General features: G+C 41.6%; 4 protein-coding genes across 8 annotated transcripts; 3 read left to right on the top strand and 1 right to left on the bottom strand.

Annotated features, from left to right (window-relative positions):
* The first annotated feature begins 543 nt into the window (after positions 1–543).
* LOC115790007 (cell death-inducing p53-target protein 1-like) lies at positions 544–1,573 on the top strand. The gene is made up of 4 exons (XM_030743642.1): positions 544–652; positions 732–866; positions 1,104–1,278; positions 1,392–1,573. The coding sequence occupies exons 1-4, from the start codon at positions 592–594 to the stop codon at positions 1,507–1,509; spliced, it is 489 nt and encodes a 162-aa protein (XP_030599502.1). The 5' UTR covers positions 544–591; the 3' UTR covers positions 1,510–1,573.
* Positions 1,574–1,825: 252 nt separating this feature from the next.
* Positions 1,826–3,422, top strand: LOC115783560 (proline-rich protein 18-like). Its single transcript, XM_030734478.1, has 2 exons — positions 1,826–1,887; positions 1,951–3,422. Exons 1-2 carry the CDS (start codon positions 1,826–1,828, stop codon positions 2,999–3,001), a joined length of 1,113 nt encoding a protein of 370 aa, XP_030590338.1. The 3' UTR covers positions 3,002–3,422.
* A 251-nt stretch (positions 3,423–3,673) lies between these two features.
* abcg2b (ATP-binding cassette, sub-family G (WHITE), member 2b) lies at positions 3,674–14,281 on the bottom strand. 4 transcript variants are annotated; one of them, XM_030729652.1, is made up of 16 exons: positions 14,191–14,281; positions 11,791–11,961; positions 10,962–11,021; positions 10,755–10,872; positions 10,519–10,674; positions 10,224–10,381; positions 9,847–9,998; positions 9,422–9,514; positions 8,671–8,822; positions 8,176–8,327; positions 6,484–6,573; positions 5,405–5,529; positions 4,801–4,955; positions 4,612–4,701; positions 4,440–4,492; positions 3,674–4,364 (listed from the first exon to the last, which is right to left on the bottom strand). In XM_030729652.1, exons 2-16 carry the CDS (start codon positions 11,937–11,939, stop codon positions 4,217–4,219), a joined length of 1,851 nt encoding a protein of 616 aa, XP_030585512.1. In that variant the 5' UTR covers positions 11,940–11,961; positions 14,191–14,281; the 3' UTR covers positions 3,674–4,216. The 4 variants fall into 4 exon arrangements, with proteins under 4 accessions (XP_030585512.1, XP_030585504.1, XP_030585521.1 ...); XM_030729644.1 differs by lacking the exon at positions 14,191–14,281 and adding an exon at positions 12,757–12,909; XM_030729661.1 differs by lacking the exon at positions 14,191–14,281 and adding an exon at positions 12,391–12,475.
* Positions 12,850–18,013, top strand: hapstr1b (HUWE1 associated protein modifying stress responses b). 2 transcript variants are annotated; one of them, XM_030729689.1, is made up of 5 exons: positions 12,850–13,023; positions 13,132–13,462; positions 16,165–16,245; positions 16,362–16,637; positions 16,731–18,013. In XM_030729689.1, the coding sequence occupies exons 2-5, from the start codon at positions 13,267–13,269 to the stop codon at positions 16,967–16,969; spliced, it is 792 nt and encodes a 263-aa protein (XP_030585549.1). In that variant the 5' UTR covers positions 12,850–13,023; positions 13,132–13,266; the 3' UTR covers positions 16,970–18,013. The 2 variants fall into 2 exon arrangements, with proteins under 2 accessions (XP_030585549.1, XP_030585541.1); XM_030729681.1 differs by lacking the exon at positions 12,850–13,023 and having other exon boundaries at positions 13,031–13,462.
* The last annotated feature ends 1,123 nt before the right edge of the window (positions 18,014–19,136 follow it).

The raw sequence follows: 19,136 nt of genomic DNA, 5'->3' as shown, positions 1-19,136 counted from the left end.
CACAGTACTGCAAATCTGACCTTAATCCTAAAGTATAGACTATTCTTTGTATTAAAAAAGTGTCATTTTACTGTGCAAATGGGTCATTACCAACTGACAATAAAGGCACAATCATTGTGTGATCATAATATTTGCTGTTAAAGAACTTGTGGATAATCTGTTTTTTTTTTTATATGTGCCACTGCAACCAGTCAACTACCATCTCCAGTAATGGAAGTGGGTGACAGAGATGACAAAAATCTGTCTCGTGTCATTTTGTTGCACTTTTGTTTGTAAGAGCAGAACAAATCTGAACCTTAACATCTCACAGAGTCAGGGGGAAGTAGATGATTTAACTAATGCTATAAGGTTCACTATGCAGTTTTTCACTGGAATAAAATTAAGCAAAATTAAACTGCAAAATTAGCTGTTTGGTGAAACTTAGCTGCAGCATTCTGCACTATGAACTATGGGTAGTACCTCCTTGGACCAATCAGATGAGAATTCAATTAATTGCACCTGGTTCATCTACTGATAAACTCCTGCTGGGCACAAACAAAGGAAGCACATTTTAGAGGTTTTTCCCTCCTTATACTCCCTCAGGCTTGTTAAATGGAATCATTACCAAAAGTGGATGAGCCGTTTCCTGCACCTCTGCCACACTCCTTACCAGGTGAAGTGACCTCTCATCTCAAGCACTGCTTATGGCTGGTGGTTCAAAAAAGAATTTCATTATGTACCCATTTTTCCAGAGGGAAGTAAACCAGATCAAGATGTAAAAGTCTACAAAGTCCACTCACCTTTCACCCGTCCACCACCACAACTGCCTTCTTCGTCCTTTTCCTCAGCAGTTTGCCTGCCCAACCAAATGCTCTCACCTCTACCAGGTACAGGCTCATCGGCCTCCATTTTGAAGGTGTAATGTCACTTTTTATTTGCTCGCCACTTGATTTAAACTTATGTCTTTATCTTATTACTTTAAGCTGCTGATTTTAGATCTAAAAAGTCACTGGATACTATGCTTTTTTAAAAATGCTATATTCAGAAATAACAGCAGTCTCATTCAGACGTGTGTTTCAAGTTCTAGTTTGCATGTAGGAATTCATTTTCATTCTCTCCTACAGTGTATGATGCCCCTTCACGTACTCCCAGGGCAAAGTATGTGAGCTATGAACCTGAGCTGCGACGCTCTCCCAGTCTGGCAACATGCCCGTCCTGTCGGACTGAGGTCACCACACAGGTCACCTTTAAAGCTGGGACTTTCGCGTGGGTCATGTGCCTCGTGTTTGTGTTATGCGGGTGAGAGTCATTCAAACACCTCAGTCTGGTTGCCTCGTTACCCCGGCGTCCATCACACACTCACTCACACTTCAAAAAGTTGGAGATTACAGTGTCATTTTTCCGCCTCACAGGTTGGTGCTCGGCTGCTGCCTGATTCCTTTATTTGCAAACCACTTCAAGGACGCCTACCACACTTGTCCCCGCTGTCGACTGGTTCTACATGTGCACAAGAAGCAATGCTGCGAGTGAACACACACTACTGGAGAAGAAAAATGGTTTGGATACAAGAGCACGCACAAGTTCCTGTTAAATATTTAGCTTTTTTTTTTTTTTTTTTAAATAACATTTTAAATCAAATTGTGAAAGAATCGTATTAAATAAACGTGTTCTGTCCCAATCTCCTTTTCACGTGTTTTTAATTAAAAAAAAAAAAAAAAAAAAAAAAGCTAAACTTGGGTGAAACGTATTTTGGACAAAAAGGGAAAGAGTAGTAAGTATACTTTAAGTACTTAAGTTCATTGTTCACGGCACGGCCATACAAACACCCAGCGAGGATTAGGCCTGCATGTGCACCGGTAGTGTGCGTATTAAATGTGCGCTCCCTAATCACTGTGGAGGATTAGATGTGTAGGTTTATTTTAGCTGTTTGAGCCTCAGAGTAACGAGCATCCTTTTTGTGTGTGTGTGAAGCGTGCCAACGCCACCCCCCTCAAAGCTCAGGTATAAGGCGTCAGGATATATTGTTCCTGGGGTAGACGAGCGCTGGTGGATCCTGGCAGAGACGCGCTTGCAGTCTCACCCTTGCATGGCTGAAGATGCATCAGTGTCTTTCGTCTCCATCAGAAAATCGCTTTCCTCCGTAGTTCCCTCTTTTTTCTTTCAACACTTCACAAGCAAAAGTGAGCTGCTCTCCTACTTGATGCTGTGCGTTGCCAAAATGCCGTTCATACCACCTGTGTCCATTGTACGCTCTGTGTCAGGACTCACTGGGAAGGAGAGACCTAACAACACTTCATCTGCTTCTACTGTGGCCAAAACTAACGCTTTAAAAGAAGACAAGGGCGGCTCGGTGAAGGACAGACTGGCTTCAAACTTGAAACAACTGGGGAAGAAGAGTCAGCCCGGGAGTAATCTACCAACAGCCAAAGGAGTGTCGGGGGCAAAGAGAAGGGACGGTTCACTGCCTTCATCACAGACCGGCAGCTCTCCCGTCACCAGCTCAGGGGAGTCTCTGACTAAAAGACAGCAGCACAAACACGCCGGCCACAGTGCTGTAAAGAGTGAATCACAGGTGAAGCCACGGAGCAAGGCTCAAGAGGAGGTCCGTTTCACTCTGACTCTCACACCTGAGGCTGTCCTGCTGCTTCAGCGAAGGAACAGTGAGAGACGGCAACGTTCAGCTGCCAGAAATCCCGGAAGCGGAGCCAGCGCTCCTGGAAGCGCCGCAGATTCCAGACGCAGGAGGGAAAATGTGTCGAAAAGGCAGAGAAACGGCTCTCACAGCAGCAGAATCACCGCTAAAAACACCGACCCTGAACTGGGAGACTTGAGCTCAATTGTGAAAATCTCACTTTTGAATGAGCATCATAAGTACGACGACGTGGAGTATGAGGAAGAAGACTTCGGTGTGGATGAGCGTGTGATGCTCAAATGTACAGAGTGGCTCCGCGGACTGGAGAACACACCGGTAACAGCAGGGAGCCGGCTGAACAGGAGCGCGAGCAGCGTGAAAAGCTTCTAAAGGTGACACTGAATGAGTGGACTTCAACATTACAATGAACAGCGGAGTCCGAGTCACTCACTCTGGTGACTAGTTCCTGTTACAGGCTGTCATGTTAACTGTCAAGTTTTTCCTCATATGTTTCTAGAATAAGAACTGCGTGATATCATGACGCTTTCCCCTTTCTATAATGAATTACAACTTTGAGGGCTATGTGCTGGAAATATGCATTTAGGCTCAAGCGTTAAGACCCACTGATTTTTTTTTTTTCTTTTCTTTTTTTTCTTTCATGACTTCCTAACACGGTGGAAACGTTCAAAGAAGAGAACAAATAACTTTTCACTGACTGTGCTGCAGGTGAGAGTGCATGCTCAGGCCCAGAGCAAGACATCTGCAGCAAAAATGTGCATAAAATGATGCGCAAGCCAGCAAGACCATTTCTACATCACAGGTTCTTCTCTCATAGCTTCACAAGATGACACTATGCATGCAGTGATGCAATAATGTCAGAATACATATGTTTTATACAGTGTGGTTCCAGCTTTAAGCGCTACTTAAAGTGAAATTAAAGGGAAACTCAGAGCTGACTTTGTTTTTGAATGCTTTCCTTTCATCTTCTGTGCCCTCGAGTTTTACGGCAAAGGAGTTTACAGCCGTACTTTGCTTTAATAAGTTTATTTTATTGACATCACGTTTTTGTAACACTTGCATTCATTTAAAAAAAAAATCAAATGTACATTGCACTAAATTTAACAGTTTCAACATGAATAAATTGGAAATTCACTCTGATTAGTCAGTTTTACCTGAAGAACAGAGAAACCTTTAAAACTTTGCTTGTTCAGAACAAGACATAAACATTGCACGTGCATATTTTCTTCACTGTAGCCAACACTGTCTTATGCACTAAGTAGCTTTCTAGGGACTTAAGAAGTTGTCTTGGCAGCTGTGAGACATTCCCTCATGCACACACCAAGTGTGCTTAGTATAGCAGCTTATCCACCTGGGAGTCAAATGTTAAAACACGTGTGATGGTTAATGCTGTAGAGCTTCTGTGAGTGCGAGATTCTTAGTGTAATGTTTTACTACATAAGTAATTTTAAATGATAAATGATATAAGAAAGCTCTGTCTGGTGCAACAATATAAAATAATAGCTCTCCAGCATTTTTTTCCCCTGTTAAATTAATAAGAAAAATACATGGTGGCTTCTTATGGACGCATAAACAGATGGATGGACATCATTTCCAGCGGTTGATTCGTCGCAGCTGCACGTAAGCCAGGAACATGCAGACAAGCATGATTCCCAGCAGGGCCACCTCGTTCTGCCAGAAGCCCCACACGGAGTAATCGATGTCCTGGCCGACTAGGAACACTTCCCCTGGGATGCTGTAGCACAGGCAAGACACATTTAATATGTGTGTGCGTGTATGCTTTAAACAGTGGCTATGTTGTTTTACTCACACTGTGGTGTTTGTGTAGAAAATCAGTCCTTCCAGCTCGTTGATGAATACAGCCTAAGAGAGACAAAGAGATCAGGCTGAAAAACCTCCTCACTTCAGATAAAGACGCATTAAAGTCAGCCCCAGTGGTCTCATTCTAATATACAAATCCTGTCTTGCTTTCCATATCTTACATTCAATCCATATCTGAAGATACTGATCCATTTCAGCCAAGAGAGCCAGCTCAGCATGGCATTGAGATTGACAAGATAACCACCGAAGACCTAAAACATAAGAATGATGGGGTAAAAGAGGGAAGAGCACTCTTAAATGCCCATTATGATCTCTTTTATACATATTACATGTGCATCTTAGCATCTCACCATCATGAAGACGAAGGGTAAAGCAATGAGGATGTTTGCCATTGCAAATGAAGAAACGCTCGCCGAGACGAGGAAGGCAACACTAACTCCTGCCAGACTGACCAGAGACATGGTCAGAGCAAAGCAGAGGAACGCCTCAAAGGCAGACTTCATCCCTGAGGGAACGGTGGAGACATGCACACAGGAAGGCAGAAAATTATTTAGCAGGCTCCTCCTGGTACAGTGGCAATGAGATCAAACAGAAGCTTCCAAGTGAAAAGTAATCAACAGCGGGTGAATTAATTAGGAAGACATATGATACTGGGATCCAGATTTTATTCATCAAAACCGGAACACCCTTGAGATGAAGCCGAGCCTGCGCAGAAAGAATTGGACTGTTTCCTTATTTACTGCTTCCAAACTCTAAGTCAAGTATATTGCTAAACCACTTGTGGATTTGGAGATTTAAAAAAATGAATCCTAAATAAGACATTTCATCGATGTGAACAAAACAGCAGCAGCTGCTCTCTGCTCTTGGTAACTGACCGCATCAGAAAATCTTCATGATACAACATGATGTGTATTTTCTGGGTGTGTATGTGCTTGTATGTAAGGATGTTGTTACCCATCATATAGTAGGCAATGGCTGAAAACACAAAGATGGGGATCACGCGATTGGGAATGAGATCGGCAAAGATCTTGGACAGGAAGTAGACGGAAGTACGGTAATAGCCACTAGAGTTCTCGTGGCTGCAACAAAGATGAACAGGAAAAACAGAAACTCAAAAACTGTATCTGTATCTTCAATTTGTAAGCGACTCACCAAGACTGGAGCATGCACAATTAAGCTCACAATTAAGCTCACACCCAAACCATGTTAACTGTCAGATCATTGCATTTAAAAATGCTTCTAAAGGCAGCAACACCCAGTTGGTCAACACACCCTGGCTATAAGTCCAGTTAGCTGAGGTGATGCCTAGCAGACAGCCATCGACTACAGCACCCTGAGCTGGTGCCCACCCGTCACTCGCTGACACCCTATCCTGCCTCTAATAATGCAAACTTTAAATCTCAATGAACGTATTAAGTAAAAATTCACCCCTATTACAGTTGTCATAAAGCGGTCAATTAGGGCTGTTAACATGTTAATTGCTGCTGTAAATTGTGTTTCAACATGAGTGTCTACAGGGATTGACCTGCTTTTGAGTGAAGTGGCAACTAGAAGAACTGGAGTGTTTGGTATTGATTTTTGATTTTCAACCCCCTGAGATTGCTGCTTTGTGATGTGACAGTAATACTGAGTTTGGTTTTCCTGAGAACAGCAGCCAAGATGCCAGCAAAGATTAATTTTCTGTCGATTATTAATGAGGTTAAGTTGCATCTCATTTTATGGAAAAGTTTCTACCTTTTGGGGGGTCTATGTACTGTAGTAAGAAATGTGTACTGATCCACAGCAGAAAACATTCCTAAACAAATGTACTATTTTCTCTGACCTGACTAATGATTAATAAAACCTGCAAAGCCCAGTTGTTTTTACAATATAATGTATCCTCTGTGAAAACAAGACTACATGCCTAGTTTTTATAGGGCCAAATGGGCTAGGTGCACAGACGGAAATGGAAAGCCAGTGCATGGTGAATATACGAATGTAGCAGCTTTGGCTTTAACTGAAGAAAAATATAGACTAACACCAGCCGTACTCACATGAAGATCGCCCTTTCATTGATAAAGAGTTCAACGGCAGAAAGATTCCCAAACACCATGTTGATGATGAGGAAGAAGAATGCTCCAGTCCTGCCATTAAAAGAGGGAGACAACGGTTTGATTACCAGTTCATCAGATGAAAAGTTAAGAACATGTCAGCAAATGACTCCATAAACTTGAGAGTATCACAACATCTTTAAAATTCTTCTATCATCTAGACATCATGACTTATTTATTTTTACTCATCTTCCAGTAATTCAATATTTTCATTTAATTGGCAAATAATTCTTTTAGGCATGTCATGATACAGTGCTGTGAAAAAGTATTTGTTGCACATGTTTCAGATCATCTAACATATTAGACAAAAATAACCCGAGTAAATACAAAATGCAGTTTTTGTTTGAGGATTTCATTTATTAAGGGAACAAAAAGCTATCCAAACCTACCTACCTACCTCTATATGAAAAAGTAAATCATGAATTTAATGTGATTAACTACATTTCAAATTTTACCAGCTCAAACCCAGGCCTGGTTACTGCCATACCTGCTGAACTAAAAAAAATCATCTGTCTGACAAAGTGTAGCAGGCTAAAAGATCTCAAAAAGCCACACATCATGCCATGAGCCAAGGAAACAGCTGAGAAGAGTTCCAAGGAGAAAACCACTGCTAACCAAAAAGAACACAAATGCTTGTCTCACATTTACCAAAAAAACAAATTGATGTACCAGAACTGATTTATTTTCTCTCAACAGATCGCTGCACTATATCATTATTTCACCACAATTTGCAATCTACCACCGGGGATGGCCAGTTTCATTCACAATGTGCACATGTGACAGTCCTGTTCATGCTTGATTTTGTTTAGCTACAGAAAGCAAATCGGTGACCAGCGTGAAAGCGAAGGGGAAGAAGTGGAAAAGGGGAGCACAAAGGACAATTCTGAGCTTCATATTAAACATAAATTCCCAGGAGCTCAGTGTTGCCAACTTAGCGACTTTGTCTCTAGATTGAACAACTTTTCAGGTCCCCTTAGTCTCCCCAAATTAACAAGCTAATTAGCATACTAATTAGCATTAGCAAGCTAATTAGCATTAGCTCCCCCACACAGGTGCCGGGATGAATTTTTTTTCTGGCTAAAACCCTGATTCTGCTCTCTACCAGAAAATCCTAAAGGAAAATGTCTGGCCATCAGTTTGTGCTCTGAAGCTCAAGGGCACTTGGGTTATGCAGCAGGACAATGACCCGAAACACACCACGAAGTCCACCTCTGAAGGGCTCAAACGGCCATAATTCCTCCACAGTGATGTGAAAGACTCACATAGGGCCAGGTAGGTTTGGATAGCTTTTTTACCTTAATAAATAAAATCATCATTTAAAAATTGTACTTTATATTTACTCATTATCTTATCTTTGTCTAATTTTAAAATTAGTTTAATGATCTGAAACATTTAAGTGCGACAAATATTCATAAAAATAAGAAATCAGGAATTCAGATACAGTGCTGTGAAAAAGCATTTTTCACAGCACTGTATCTTGTATCATGTGGCCTTCACAATAACTGTCCTGCAATGATGCAGCCCCCCCAAAACAAACAAAACAATGACTAAGTGCTCTGAAATGATCTTCCATGAATGTGGTGCATGGAGGTAAAAATGGAGCCAATGCAGTGAATTAAACTGGGCTGATTGTACCTGTTCTGTAAAGCCTCGGGCAGTGTCAGGGGCATTTGGTAATAAATAAGTCCCACGAGAATGGCAAAGAAGATGTTGAGAGCCAGCTGGGCATAGGAGGTCTGAGGGTTCCTCATAATGTTCAGCACTGTCCTGCCACACACCACACGCATCTGTTTCACACACACACACACACACACACACACACACACACACACACACACACACACACACACACACACACACACACACACACACACACAGAGGAATGTTATCAACACTTTTTATGAGTAGACAGTAAAACTGAGTCTAATCAGCACACAGTCAAGCAGACCTGAGATAAGCACTGGCTTGTAAACTCTGTAATGTAACGTAATAAACTCACTCCTGCTTCTGTTAATCATCAAACTAATAAGACCTGAGATTTCCAAGACTCAGAAAATCACTTTTCTCTCATTTTAAAAGTACAAAACATTTTTAGTGCAGGTGTTTAATCTCAACTGAGGATTCACTGACCTGATAGAGGAAAGAGGTAGCGTAGTTGGCCGGCTCATCTTTACCTTTGACCCCATCAACAGCGTTTTGGTTCACATGGTCCAGCTCCTCAATCATGTTCTGGTACAGCTGGGACTGTCGATACTTTACTGCTAATGGGTTTTTACACTCCACTTAGGAGAGAGAGAACAGTCTTATCAGTGTAATATTATGGAGTGCATAATAAATACATGTTTTCGTAACAGCCGCACAACTTATCTCAGTTAGAAGGATTTGGTGATGTGAAAATGAACACTGACTCCAGGAAGTCACAGTGCTTAGTTACATAACAGAAACCTCCTTGATGTCATGCTAAGCAAAGCTAACTGCCTCCCAGCTCTATCTTCGACCATACTGCACAAACATGAGCATGAGTTCGTGATCTAATTCTCAGAGAGATAAGTGAGGCTTTTATAGAAACCTAGTATGTGGTACAATACAAGGTAAAATATTGTTTTTGAAACACTGGTGCTGTAACCTAGATGTCTAAAACTGTAACTTCATCCCAAATTGATTTTTACAAGATGTTTTCTTACTCATGAATCACCTAAACCTTACTCAGATATTTAAATAGTGTTACAAACACGACAGAAATGCGTCTTTCTCTGTGTGTGCCAACAACAGTGCGCAAAAGTTAACTGGAAATGCCTCTATACTTGCTTGAGAAGCAAATCATGTACATTTTGGTGGTAATTTCCTTATAGCTGTGAAAATACAACAGTTATCAGCTTACCTGCCATGTCCCATTCTACTGTTGATTTTGTTTCTCCATTTGTGATGTCCATGAAGAAGTCAGCTGGATTGTTGAAAGGCTCAATCTGATAGCCTATACAAAACACACACACACACACACACACTGATAAAACCCCATGCAACTTGAAAAGCAAACAAAATCAGGACTTGAGGAAGTCATCCATCCATCCATCCATCCATCCATCCATCCATCCATCCATCCATCCATCCATCCATCCATCCATCCATCCATCCATCCATCCATCCATCCATCTTCTTCCACATATCCAGTTCATGTTTCCAGGGGCTGGATTATCTAGATAATGTCAGATTATTTTCACACTGAAGTAGAACAATATTAAGTAAGAAAATCTAAATTTAAAAAGTGAATATCTAAATATATAAAAGTAGTCATGCATTACGTACCAAGGTCTGTGAAGTACACCAGGGCGTGGTCTGCTGCTCCTGCATACACCACCTCGCCTTTATGCATTAGTGTCAGGTGGTCAAACTGTTTGAAGATGGAGTAACGGGGTTGGTGAATGGAGAAGATCACAGTCTTGCCTCTTCCTGACAGCCTTGACACGTTTGAACATTTTTATTACACAGACGGCAGTACGTGGTGACATAAAGAGATCATTTACACCAGTAACACCAGCCCAATGTGAGTGTGAGTTAAAGCTGACAATGAACAGCACACTTTGACTTTAACTGCATTCTACAGACTGCTTCAGTCAGTTGTCATTTGTATCTTCTGTGTATGTTTGTGTTTAATGAGTGATTGTTTGGTAGATGTGCTGTACTTGTGCAGTAGACCGATGATGCAGTTTGCAGTGTTAGAATCCAGCCCGGTGGTCGGTTCATCCAAAAACAGCAGCGAAGGAGAAGTGATGAGCTCCATCCCAATGCTGCACCGCTTCCTCTCTCCACCTGATACGCCACGCAGAAACTCTGTGCCTATCTGAAAACATGCACGCACACAAGAATAGGATTTGAGAAGCATTAAAAATAAATTCTGTTGCATAAAATACTGTAACAACGTTCGATATTTGCTCTAAAATAAAAAAAAATAAGTAGCTTGCTCATACTGCTTTATACCTTAGTGTCAGCACAGTCTGAAAGGCCCAGGTCTTCTATGATGGTGTTTACTTGGTTGTGTTTATCTGCGGAGGAGTGATGCTCAGGGTCGAGACGCAGGTTGGCACTGAAAAGAAGATTCTCTCTCACGCTTAGCGTGCCCATCAGAATATCATCCTGGAACCAAAGGATGATGTAGATAAATCACTCACCAGTATATAATGTTAAAGAATATGTATATGTTTGTATCTGTGTACCTGAACAACATAGGCAGAGCTAAGCCTCAGGTCAGAGGTGACGACTTTGCCATTGACCAAAACATTTCCCTGGCGCAGTCCAGCTGGATCCTTCCTTCCTGCGAGTACATCCAGGAGTCTGCAAAGAGGATAAACAAATACCCATCGTTAGGTGGCCTGTACATGTGTATGGTCTGGTGCTTGTGTACTTGCAGGAAAATGTCTTACGATGTTTTACCACTTCCTGTGGCACCCATGATGGCGTTCATCCCCGGTCTCATGATCCCACTACAACAAGTCGGGTAAAAATGGTAATGTTTTAGCCACAACAGTGATCCTTAATACATGAGTAGTAATTTCATGCTTAAAGATATGCGCTTTCCACTTAAGCAGTATGAGCTATGCTGCTGATCTTTTTCATAGCTTGTACAATAATGGTAAACATCATCTTTTGATCAAAGCTTTATTGTGTCATAGAAAACAAAATTTTATGGCCAAACACATGTGCCAGTGTACATTAAGTCCTCTCTATAGAATTCACTGAAATATGTACTTTTACTATGCTAAAAGTAGGATGCCCCCCCCCCCCCCCCCGTCTCTGTTTGGGAGAGGCCAGGACAAAATGTTTCATCACATTATAAGGATGATCATTCAGAAGGACTTTGAAATGGATCCACTTGCTCCACCCATAGGGGGTTCAAGTGGATCCAAAATAAGAAGCATAACAGATGCAGCGCCCTTAGTGTCAGTGGTTCAGGTTTTCTCTTGAATTTGTCACTCATCTTTAGGTGCTGTGTAAAAGTATTCTGTCTGGCTTAAGAGTTTAACCTGCCAAAGCATCTTTAACTTTTTTTTCCCCTGATCGTCACTTTGGCTTACCAGCAAAACAATGTACAAGCTCAAAAAATAACAACCATAAGCCATACAGTATTTTCATGAGAACAATGTAAACATGTTGAGAGTCACACGCTATAGCGCCAGCATCTTTTAGTCACCACCCGGTAATAAAGCTGTTATGTCGCATAACAGTACACAAACGTACATTCACATTTCCTACCTTACATCTTGAAGGATGACTTTTTCAGGACCTATCTTGCGGCAGAACTTTGTCTCTCGAACACAGTAGAGCAAGTTGCTGAATGTGACAGTTGGTCCCCGATCCTGAAAGCAGTCCTCAACACTGAAAACATCCTCACCCTTAGTCATCTTCAAACAGAAGTGTTACCAGCTGAAAGAGAGGAAAATAGAGTCTGAGGGGGAGCTGGGTTCAAAGAGAGAGACTGTCTGACACAGAAACCTGTGCAGGCTGATGGAGATAGAGGTAAGTAAAAATGTAATCAGTAAATATCTCCTGTAACCCATCTGATCTTTGGACTCTCTCATTCCTTATAGACCCTGTGGCTGAAAGAGATAAGGTGGCATTGAACTCTTGCCGTGAAATGTCAAGCACAGCAGTATTTCCACCCATGAGTGCTGCAATCTATGTAAGTAATTTGATGGCAGCTGATGATTGTGCTTATTTGTAGTATTGTGCTGATTATTCATATGTAAGTAATAAAAGTGTCATCCATTCTACCATTGTCAATACCCGTTTATTCATCTTCATGTTCATGGATAGCAAAAGACACAAGTATTAACACCAACGACACAGACTCACACTGAGGGTAATCTTGTTTCCTCTTCTTGGGAAAGCCATTTGTGTCATATGCACATTAAGACATTGCGACTGCCCTTAACCCATACATTTTGAAATAAGAAACAACTTGTTGTTACTCTAACAAATAAAAATTCACGTTAAAAGGCAGCCCCTTGTCAGGGCTTTTGGTGCTACAGCCTAACGTGACCTGTGGCTTATGCAATGTAAATAATACAGCATTAGGGAAAGTACTGTATCTGTTTACTGACTTTACTGTTTGTGAGCTACTGTTACAGAAACTTTTAGTATTTAGCAGTATGCGACTCAGTGTGAACATCCCAGCAAAAGAGCCTGAATCTAAAATGAAAGCAAAGAAAAAGTACGCACTGTGAACAGGGTGTCCTTAAACCTAGGACCGCATAGTTTAGCTCGACTACATTTCCATGTTCGGGCTGCCCCCTACCGCACGGAATCCATTATAGCAGGCTGAAGATGGGTGGGATCAACATTGTTTTTTCTGCGACTATTTGTCTTTTTGTCACCGTCCAAACAGGCTTCGTGTTCAGCATCAAGTACCGCCTAGAAAAATCGTTTCAACCAATCGCTTTTCAGCACAGTGAGAAATTGGGAGGAGCGAGCTCCAGAAATTCCGAGGTGTTGTCATCGCGTTTCTCAGTTTTGTGTATTTAGCACTGGGTGTACGGGTGGGGTGTAAAATATCCACAATGCGGCTTTAACAACAGCTCTGTTTTTATTTTGTAGGCTGTTGGGGTTGTGTGACACATTGTTCCAGTATAATACAGAAAAGACATCGTTACGCACAGCCGGGGAACCAAAAATCCGGTATTTTACACGAAGGCTAGCTTATAAGCTATTAGCTAACGCCTAACGTTAGCTATGGAGGAGAGGAAAGAGGAGGGCGAAGCGGAGATCCAGGAGCACGGCCCCGAGCACTGGTTCTCGAAATGGGAACGGCAGTGCTTAGCGGAGGCTGAACAGAATGAGCCAAACGAAGAGGACACCGAGCAAAGCCAGCAGAAGCTGTGGCACCTGTTTCAGAACTCGGCCACGGCGGTAGCGCAGCTCTACAAAGGTAATGCCGGAATCCAAGCTGAGCTAGCTACCCGAGCTATCGTTATCGCTGGGCGGAGAGACACAAAGGGCACCATTCGGGCTGACACCGTTCACTATTCGCAGTTTTTCCCTACAGTATAACCAGGGATGTTTGTCACCGTTGTCGTGCTGGGTTAGACTGGAATGTGTTTTCTTTCAAACTGAGTTTAAAATCGGCTCTTCTGCGGTTCTCGTCTTGATATCGTGGCCCTGTTTCATTGCTAGCTAACGATACCCCATGCTAAAGCTAGAAGCCGCTAACAGCCGGTCACTGTGTCAGACCATTGGACAAACAAGGCTGAATGTAGCTCACGGTGGCCTGAGCTGTCAGAGGTCTCTCGAGTTTAACAGACTGAAGCGAACCCCTGGTTAAATGCCTCCCAAAATAAAGGGGGAACTCGCCGGTGCGGGCGTCACACTTTATTGCAATTGTTCGTCCGGTATGTACACAACATGGCTCACACAAAAAAGTGTTTTAGTCTGCCGGTTATCAGTTATACAGCTAGTCAAAATGGCGAAACACAGGGAGGAGATCGCAGACTGAAAACAACCCATTTGTTAACACTTAGGCGTAAATTTTATTATATCGGCGTGGTTAGGTGTTTAGAAGTTATCGACACAAAGACATTTTATCCCAAGACGCAGCAGAGTTTCCTCTTTCTGACGACACTGATTCTCATAAGCAGAACAAAATGGCGAAAGGATTACCATAAATGTGTTCTTGTTGAAATTTTGTTCTGCTCAGCTGTGTGTTCTGCTCGGAAGGAACCTGGTACCCAGTCAGCTATCTCAGAGGCACACAATAAAACGGGAAATGCACTTAAATGTCGATCCCTTAGTAGGCTAGATTTGTCCTGTAGGTATTTATTGCGTTACATGTTTTAGTTGGCTTTCTCACCAGTTTATAGAAAGGCTTTATTTGATGTCCTAGCTTCAATATTTATGCTGCACCATTTCACTGGTACTTAACAATTACAATGTTTGTCCATCACTGTCTAGAAATCCTGCTTGCTCAGGTACTTCTCCTTACAAGCTCCTCTTCACTGTGTCCTAAAATCAGAAACTTACCTAAGTCTTAATCAGCCAGTGTTGATAAAATGGAAGAATTTATAGTCAGGAAACCTAAACTTGGATCAAGAATCTCCTTACTCTTTTTTTTCTTTCTTTCTTTCTTTTCCTTTTTTTTTTTTTTTTTTTTTTTTTTTTTAAATCAAATTGGTAATAAACATTGGACAATTTAATTAGCACTTTTCATATAAGCATACTTAAGCATTCTAAGATTATGCTTGAAGTAGCTTCAATTTAATGGTCACTAGGACATAAAGAGTAAGTGTAAAATTGCCAGGCAAATCCAGTAAAAACTGTTACTAAAGTTTATTGACTTGACCCCAAGTGAGGTTTAAAAAGCTTATGGAGAAGGCACAAAAAGAAATGGTAAACGTATACTTGGCTACAGTGTCGAGTAAAGATATACACTTTTCCACACACAGTTGAAGCAATCGTGAACCTTTAATGTATGCAGGTGTTAGTGTTATTAGTTAATGCTGTTTATGTTTTGGTTGGTTTGGGGGTGTGACAACAGCCATCTTTAGTATTTTCGTACATCTCCCATCGATTTGTAGTTAAGATTTTCTGAGTGCCCTGTGTCTCCTCCCTTATGCAGTGCTGTGAAAGAGTATTTCCCCCTTACTTGATTTTTCTTTTATTTTTTTTTTTAAGTGTTTTGCATATTTGTTAGACTTACATATTTCAGATAATTAAATAAATTTTGATATTAGACAAAGATAAACAGAGCAAATACAAATTGCAGTTTTTAAAGCATGATTTCATTTATTAAGGGACAAAAGCTATCCAAACCTACCTGGCCCCATGTGGGAAAAGTAAATGCCCCCTAAACCTAATAACTGGTTGTGTCACCCTTGGCAGTGAGAACTGCAATCAAGTGTTTGTGTTCTCTTTGGTCAGCAGTGGCTTTCTTCTTGGAACTCTCCATGGATGCCATTTTTTGCCCAGTGTTGAATCATAAACTCTGACCGGAACTGAGGCAAGTGAGGCCTGCAGTTCTTTAGGATGTTTTTCTGGGTTCTTTTGGGATCTCATGGATGAGTTGTTGATGTGCTCTTAGGCCGGCTACTACTGGGAAGGTTCGCAACTGTTCAGATTTTCTCCATTTGCGGATAACGACTCCCACAGTGGTTCACTGGAGTCCCAAAGTCTTAGAAAAGACTTTGTAACCCTTTCCAGACTGATAGACGCCAGTGACCTTTTCTCAGCTGTTCTTGAGTTTCTTTAGATCATGGCATGATGTGTTACCTTTTGAGAACTTGTTGAGAACTACTTCACTTTGTCAGACAGGATCTATAAGTTTTTTTTTTTTTTTTTTTTTTTTTTTTTAAATTAAGAAATCAGCAAGGGGACAAACACTTTTATGGCACTGTACAAAGTCTCTGATAAAACTAAAAGTACAAGCAGACCACAACCTGGTACTGAAAAACTTACCTCGTCTACAGAGTCTGCATCTGTTTTATACACATACTACCTATATATAATTAACTGATACATATATTTATATATCAGTTAATTTTCTGTATGGCCACTTAGTTTATAGTTATCATTTCTGTTTTTGCTTTTGTTTTTGTCCCTAAAGAAGAAACACAATATGACTAACTTTGTAATCCACAGATCGAGTATGTCAGCAGCAAGGACTCTCCCTCTGGGTGCCCTTCCAAAATGCAGCCACAGCTGTCACTAATTTGTATAAAGGCAAGTAAAATGAGACTGTTAACCATTATGTGGTTCAGTCTTTTTATGATATTTTGTATGTATAAGTTGTGATTGAGTCCAGAGATACTGAAATCATCATCCTTGTGTGTAATCAGAGAGCATGGAGGCCCGCCAGCGGAGCTATGACCTGGGCATCCACTTAGGCTACCAGCGCAGGAATAAAGAGGTGATTGCATGGGTGAAAAAACGCAGAAGAACTATCAGGCGAGAAGACCTCATTAGCTTCCTGTGTGGCAAAGTTCCACCTCCCCGTACAGCTCGCGCCCCACCCAGAGTTTCCATGGTGTCTGCAAGCAGACCATCGCCCCCAGAGACTGGAAGCTCAGTGGAGACCGACCTGCAACCATTTAGAGAGGCCATCGCACTGCACGGTTAGCCGAAATGCCTGAATGCGTTTTGAAATTGTAAGGCTGAATTTCATATAATGTGCCTTATCTTAATGTTCTTCATGTTTCCCTTCCTAGGCCTTAGTGGTGCCATGGCCAGCATCTCTGTGCGTTCTGGTCCTCCTGGTTCCCCAACTCACCCCGCACAGTCTCTCAGTCGTCGTAGGAATGGGCTTCATGATGTGGACCTCAACACCTTCATAGCTGAGGAGATGGCGCTCCATTTAGATTCCACCACCAATCGTAAACGAGGCCCTGCCCCCTGTAGTGATGTCATCACAGACTCGCCCACTCATAAACGTAACCGGATGCTCTGAACTTTTCCTACACCACTGATCCCTCTTCTGTCTTCTCCTCAGTGGCCAACTGGACAGCTGATGGGGACTGATGCCTTGGCCAACCACTGAAATCTTCCTTAGTTGCAATGCTACAAATAAAAAAAAAAAAAAAAAAAAAAACTGTTCTCAGCCTACATATTTAGCCCCTTCTTTACTCCCTCCACTTCTTTTCTCAGCAGGAAATTTGGTGTCGTCTCACACGTCCTCTCGGTGGTAGAGTTCTGTTCCTTTTTCAGCTGATTTACTTCAATGTTTGTTAGCCCTCTGTCGATCTGATCGAGGCAAGCACACTTTACACTTGAAATTCTCGACGTACAGAATGTTGTGTTGAGATTTTATTTTATTTTTTTTTTGGGCCGGGCTCCTTTGTGCTTAACATTCAGTGATCAGATGGACCAGACTGTTGCCTGCAGTTTGTGGTTTTCTTAACCTTTTTCCTCAAACATACTTTCTCCTCTTTTGAGTGCTGGCCAAACCAGACTGAACTAAAATCCAGGCTCCTTGGGAGGCCAAACTGCCTCCCTACTGTGTGGCTCGACTCAAACGCTTTTCAGCGTGTGCATCTCATTCTGCTGCTCTGTGTGTTTGCGTATCTGACAGCAGAACTGCCACTTACTGTGTCGTACTTGTCTTCGCCTTTGAGAAAGCTGCTACAGTATCTCTGGTTTTTGTGCAACAAAGAGTGTGCGTGTGTGCTTGTGGATCCAAGATTCTGGCAAATCCAGTATCCACTTGATGACTCTTATGAAATTCATCCCACTTTTATTTTCTTTAGTTCCTCTTTGCAGTCCAAACCAGGGTTTTTATCATGAAATAGGCCATTCAAATGCACACAGATAAGTGGGCTGACTGGGTGGGGACAGTGAGATGCATCTTTTATCTACTGTTTTAATGCATTTCTTCCCCCCCACTGTTTTCTAACCATGCTGTTACCTGTTGTAATGTTATAAAAAATACAAATGTGGTACGCACAGTTTCCATATCAGCGTCCAGATGCATTTGATACAGCACAGGCTCTTGAATCCCCCCCCCCCCCCCCCCCCCCCCCCCCCCCCCCCCCCATTATGAGCAGTAACAGTGTTTCAGAGGCTGCATCTTTGCATTTGATCCATCAGTAATTTGGAGACTGTTGCATTGCCAGTAACTTGTCTCTTCATTTACAACCCTTTCACACTTGTGACTTCAGCTTTAAATCTAGAAAATTACAGGGGGAAATTGCCCATGAACTAATGGAGGGCTGTGAGATTTTACTTTTAGCCTGGTCATGGACTATTGGGTGTGTCAGTTCAACAAGACACTTGTTTTTGCTGATTTCACACAGATTTGTGATACAATCTTGTGTAATGTGTGTACATAAACATGTAGGTGCTGTTATATGTGGTACATATTGTAAAAAGGAGTGCAAATCCATTGGGATGTCAATGTACAATAGTGATTCTGACATTAAAGGACAGTAAAATGTTTGACTTGTCTTTGAGGTTTTATTTTGGATCATCTGAATGCGGCTCTCTGTTGGGATTCTGCAAAAGCAGGTTGGCACAAACTTTGATAACATTGTGCAGTTCAGTATTGCCACCACAGGGGGGCGATGAACTACATTCTGCTTTCTCAAGAGAGAATGCTACTGTACACTAACGAGAGGAGTTTATAGTTCCAACTCTAATCTGCTCAGCGATGTGATAGTTGTCTTGCCCTCGTTATTGTGACTTTTCTTTCCATCCATAATTTGTAAGTAGGAGTTTGAAATTCTCACCAGGCAAATTTATTAATTGGCAGGATTTACACAGACTTGTTGAAGGGCAAAAAAAAAAAAAAAAAATCTGAATATCAGGGGAAGAACAAGTGAGCAATATTAATGCTGCATTTGATGTCAACTGGGAGGAATTTTTCATTTCTAACCAAGAAAAATGAAAGAAATGTTGCTAAAAGCTGGATTTTCTACTGGATTCTTGTAAGGTTTCTCAACACTGGAATACACTTTTTTTTCAGTCCACACAGTGAATGCTAAGTGTTTTTTTTTTTTTTTGTTTTTTTGTTTGCCTCACTCTAGTAAAACAGACAGCATACCCTTTTCAATTTTTTTTTTTCAGTTTTGGCTTTTCTTCAGGTTAGTGAACTACGCAAGTGTTCGTGAGCATTTGTTGTT

This window comes from Archocentrus centrarchus, chromosome 1, assembly GCF_007364275.1.
Source record: "Archocentrus centrarchus isolate MPI-CPG fArcCen1 chromosome 1, fArcCen1, whole genome shotgun sequence".
Lineage (NCBI taxonomy): Eukaryota > Metazoa > Chordata > Actinopteri > Cichliformes > Cichlidae > Archocentrus > Archocentrus centrarchus.
The sequence above is the reverse complement of the archived record's forward strand: the minus strand, read 5'-3'. Positions and strand labels throughout refer to the sequence as shown.

What these genes read in the sequence shown, in the direction of transcription:
- LOC115790007 (XM_030743642.1), top strand. Translation starts at nt 592, where the DNA reads ATGGAATCATTACCAAAAGTGGATGAGCCGTTTCCTGCACCTCTGCCA. An exon ending in AATGCTCTCACCTCTACCAG is followed by an intron (nt 867 to 1,103) that starts GTACAGGCTCAT and finishes TCTCTCCTACAG; the next exon opens with TGTATGATGCCCCTTCACGT. An exon ending in CTCGTGTTTGTGTTATGCGG is followed by an intron (nt 1,279 to 1,391) that starts GTGAGAGTCATT and finishes TCCGCCTCACAG; the next exon opens with GTTGGTGCTCGGCTGCTGCC.
- LOC115783560 (XM_030734478.1), top strand. Translation starts at nt 1,826, where the DNA reads ATGTGCACCGGTAGTGTGCGTATTAAATGTGCGCTCCCTAATCACTGT. An exon ending in CACTGTGGAGGATTAGATGT is followed by an intron (nt 1,888 to 1,950) that starts GTAGGTTTATTT and finishes GTGTGTGTGAAG; the next exon opens with CGTGCCAACGCCACCCCCCT.
- hapstr1b (XM_030729689.1), top strand. Translation starts at nt 13,267, where the DNA reads ATGGAGGAGAGGAAAGAGGAGGGCGAAGCGGAGATCCAGGAGCACGGC. An exon ending in GGTAGCGCAGCTCTACAAAG is followed by an intron (nt 13,463 to 16,164) that starts GTAATGCCGGAA and finishes TGTAATCCACAG; the next exon opens with ATCGAGTATGTCAGCAGCAA. An exon ending in AGAGGCCATCGCACTGCACG is followed by an intron (nt 16,638 to 16,730) that starts GTTAGCCGAAAT and finishes TTCCCTTCCTAG; the next exon opens with GCCTTAGTGGTGCCATGGCC.
- abcg2b (XM_030729652.1), bottom strand. Translation starts at nt 11,939, where the DNA reads ATGACTAAGGGTGAGGATGTTTTCAGTGTTGAGGACTGCTTTCAGGAT. An exon ending in ATCATCGGTCTACTGCACAA is followed by an intron (nt 9,999 to 10,223) that starts GTACAGCACATC and finishes AAACGTGTCAAG; the next exon opens with GCTGTCAGGAAGAGGCAAGA. An exon ending in GGTGTACTTCACAGACCTTG is followed by an intron (nt 9,515 to 9,846) that starts GTACGTAATGCA and finishes TGTTTTGTATAG; the next exon opens with GCTATCAGATTGAGCCTTTC.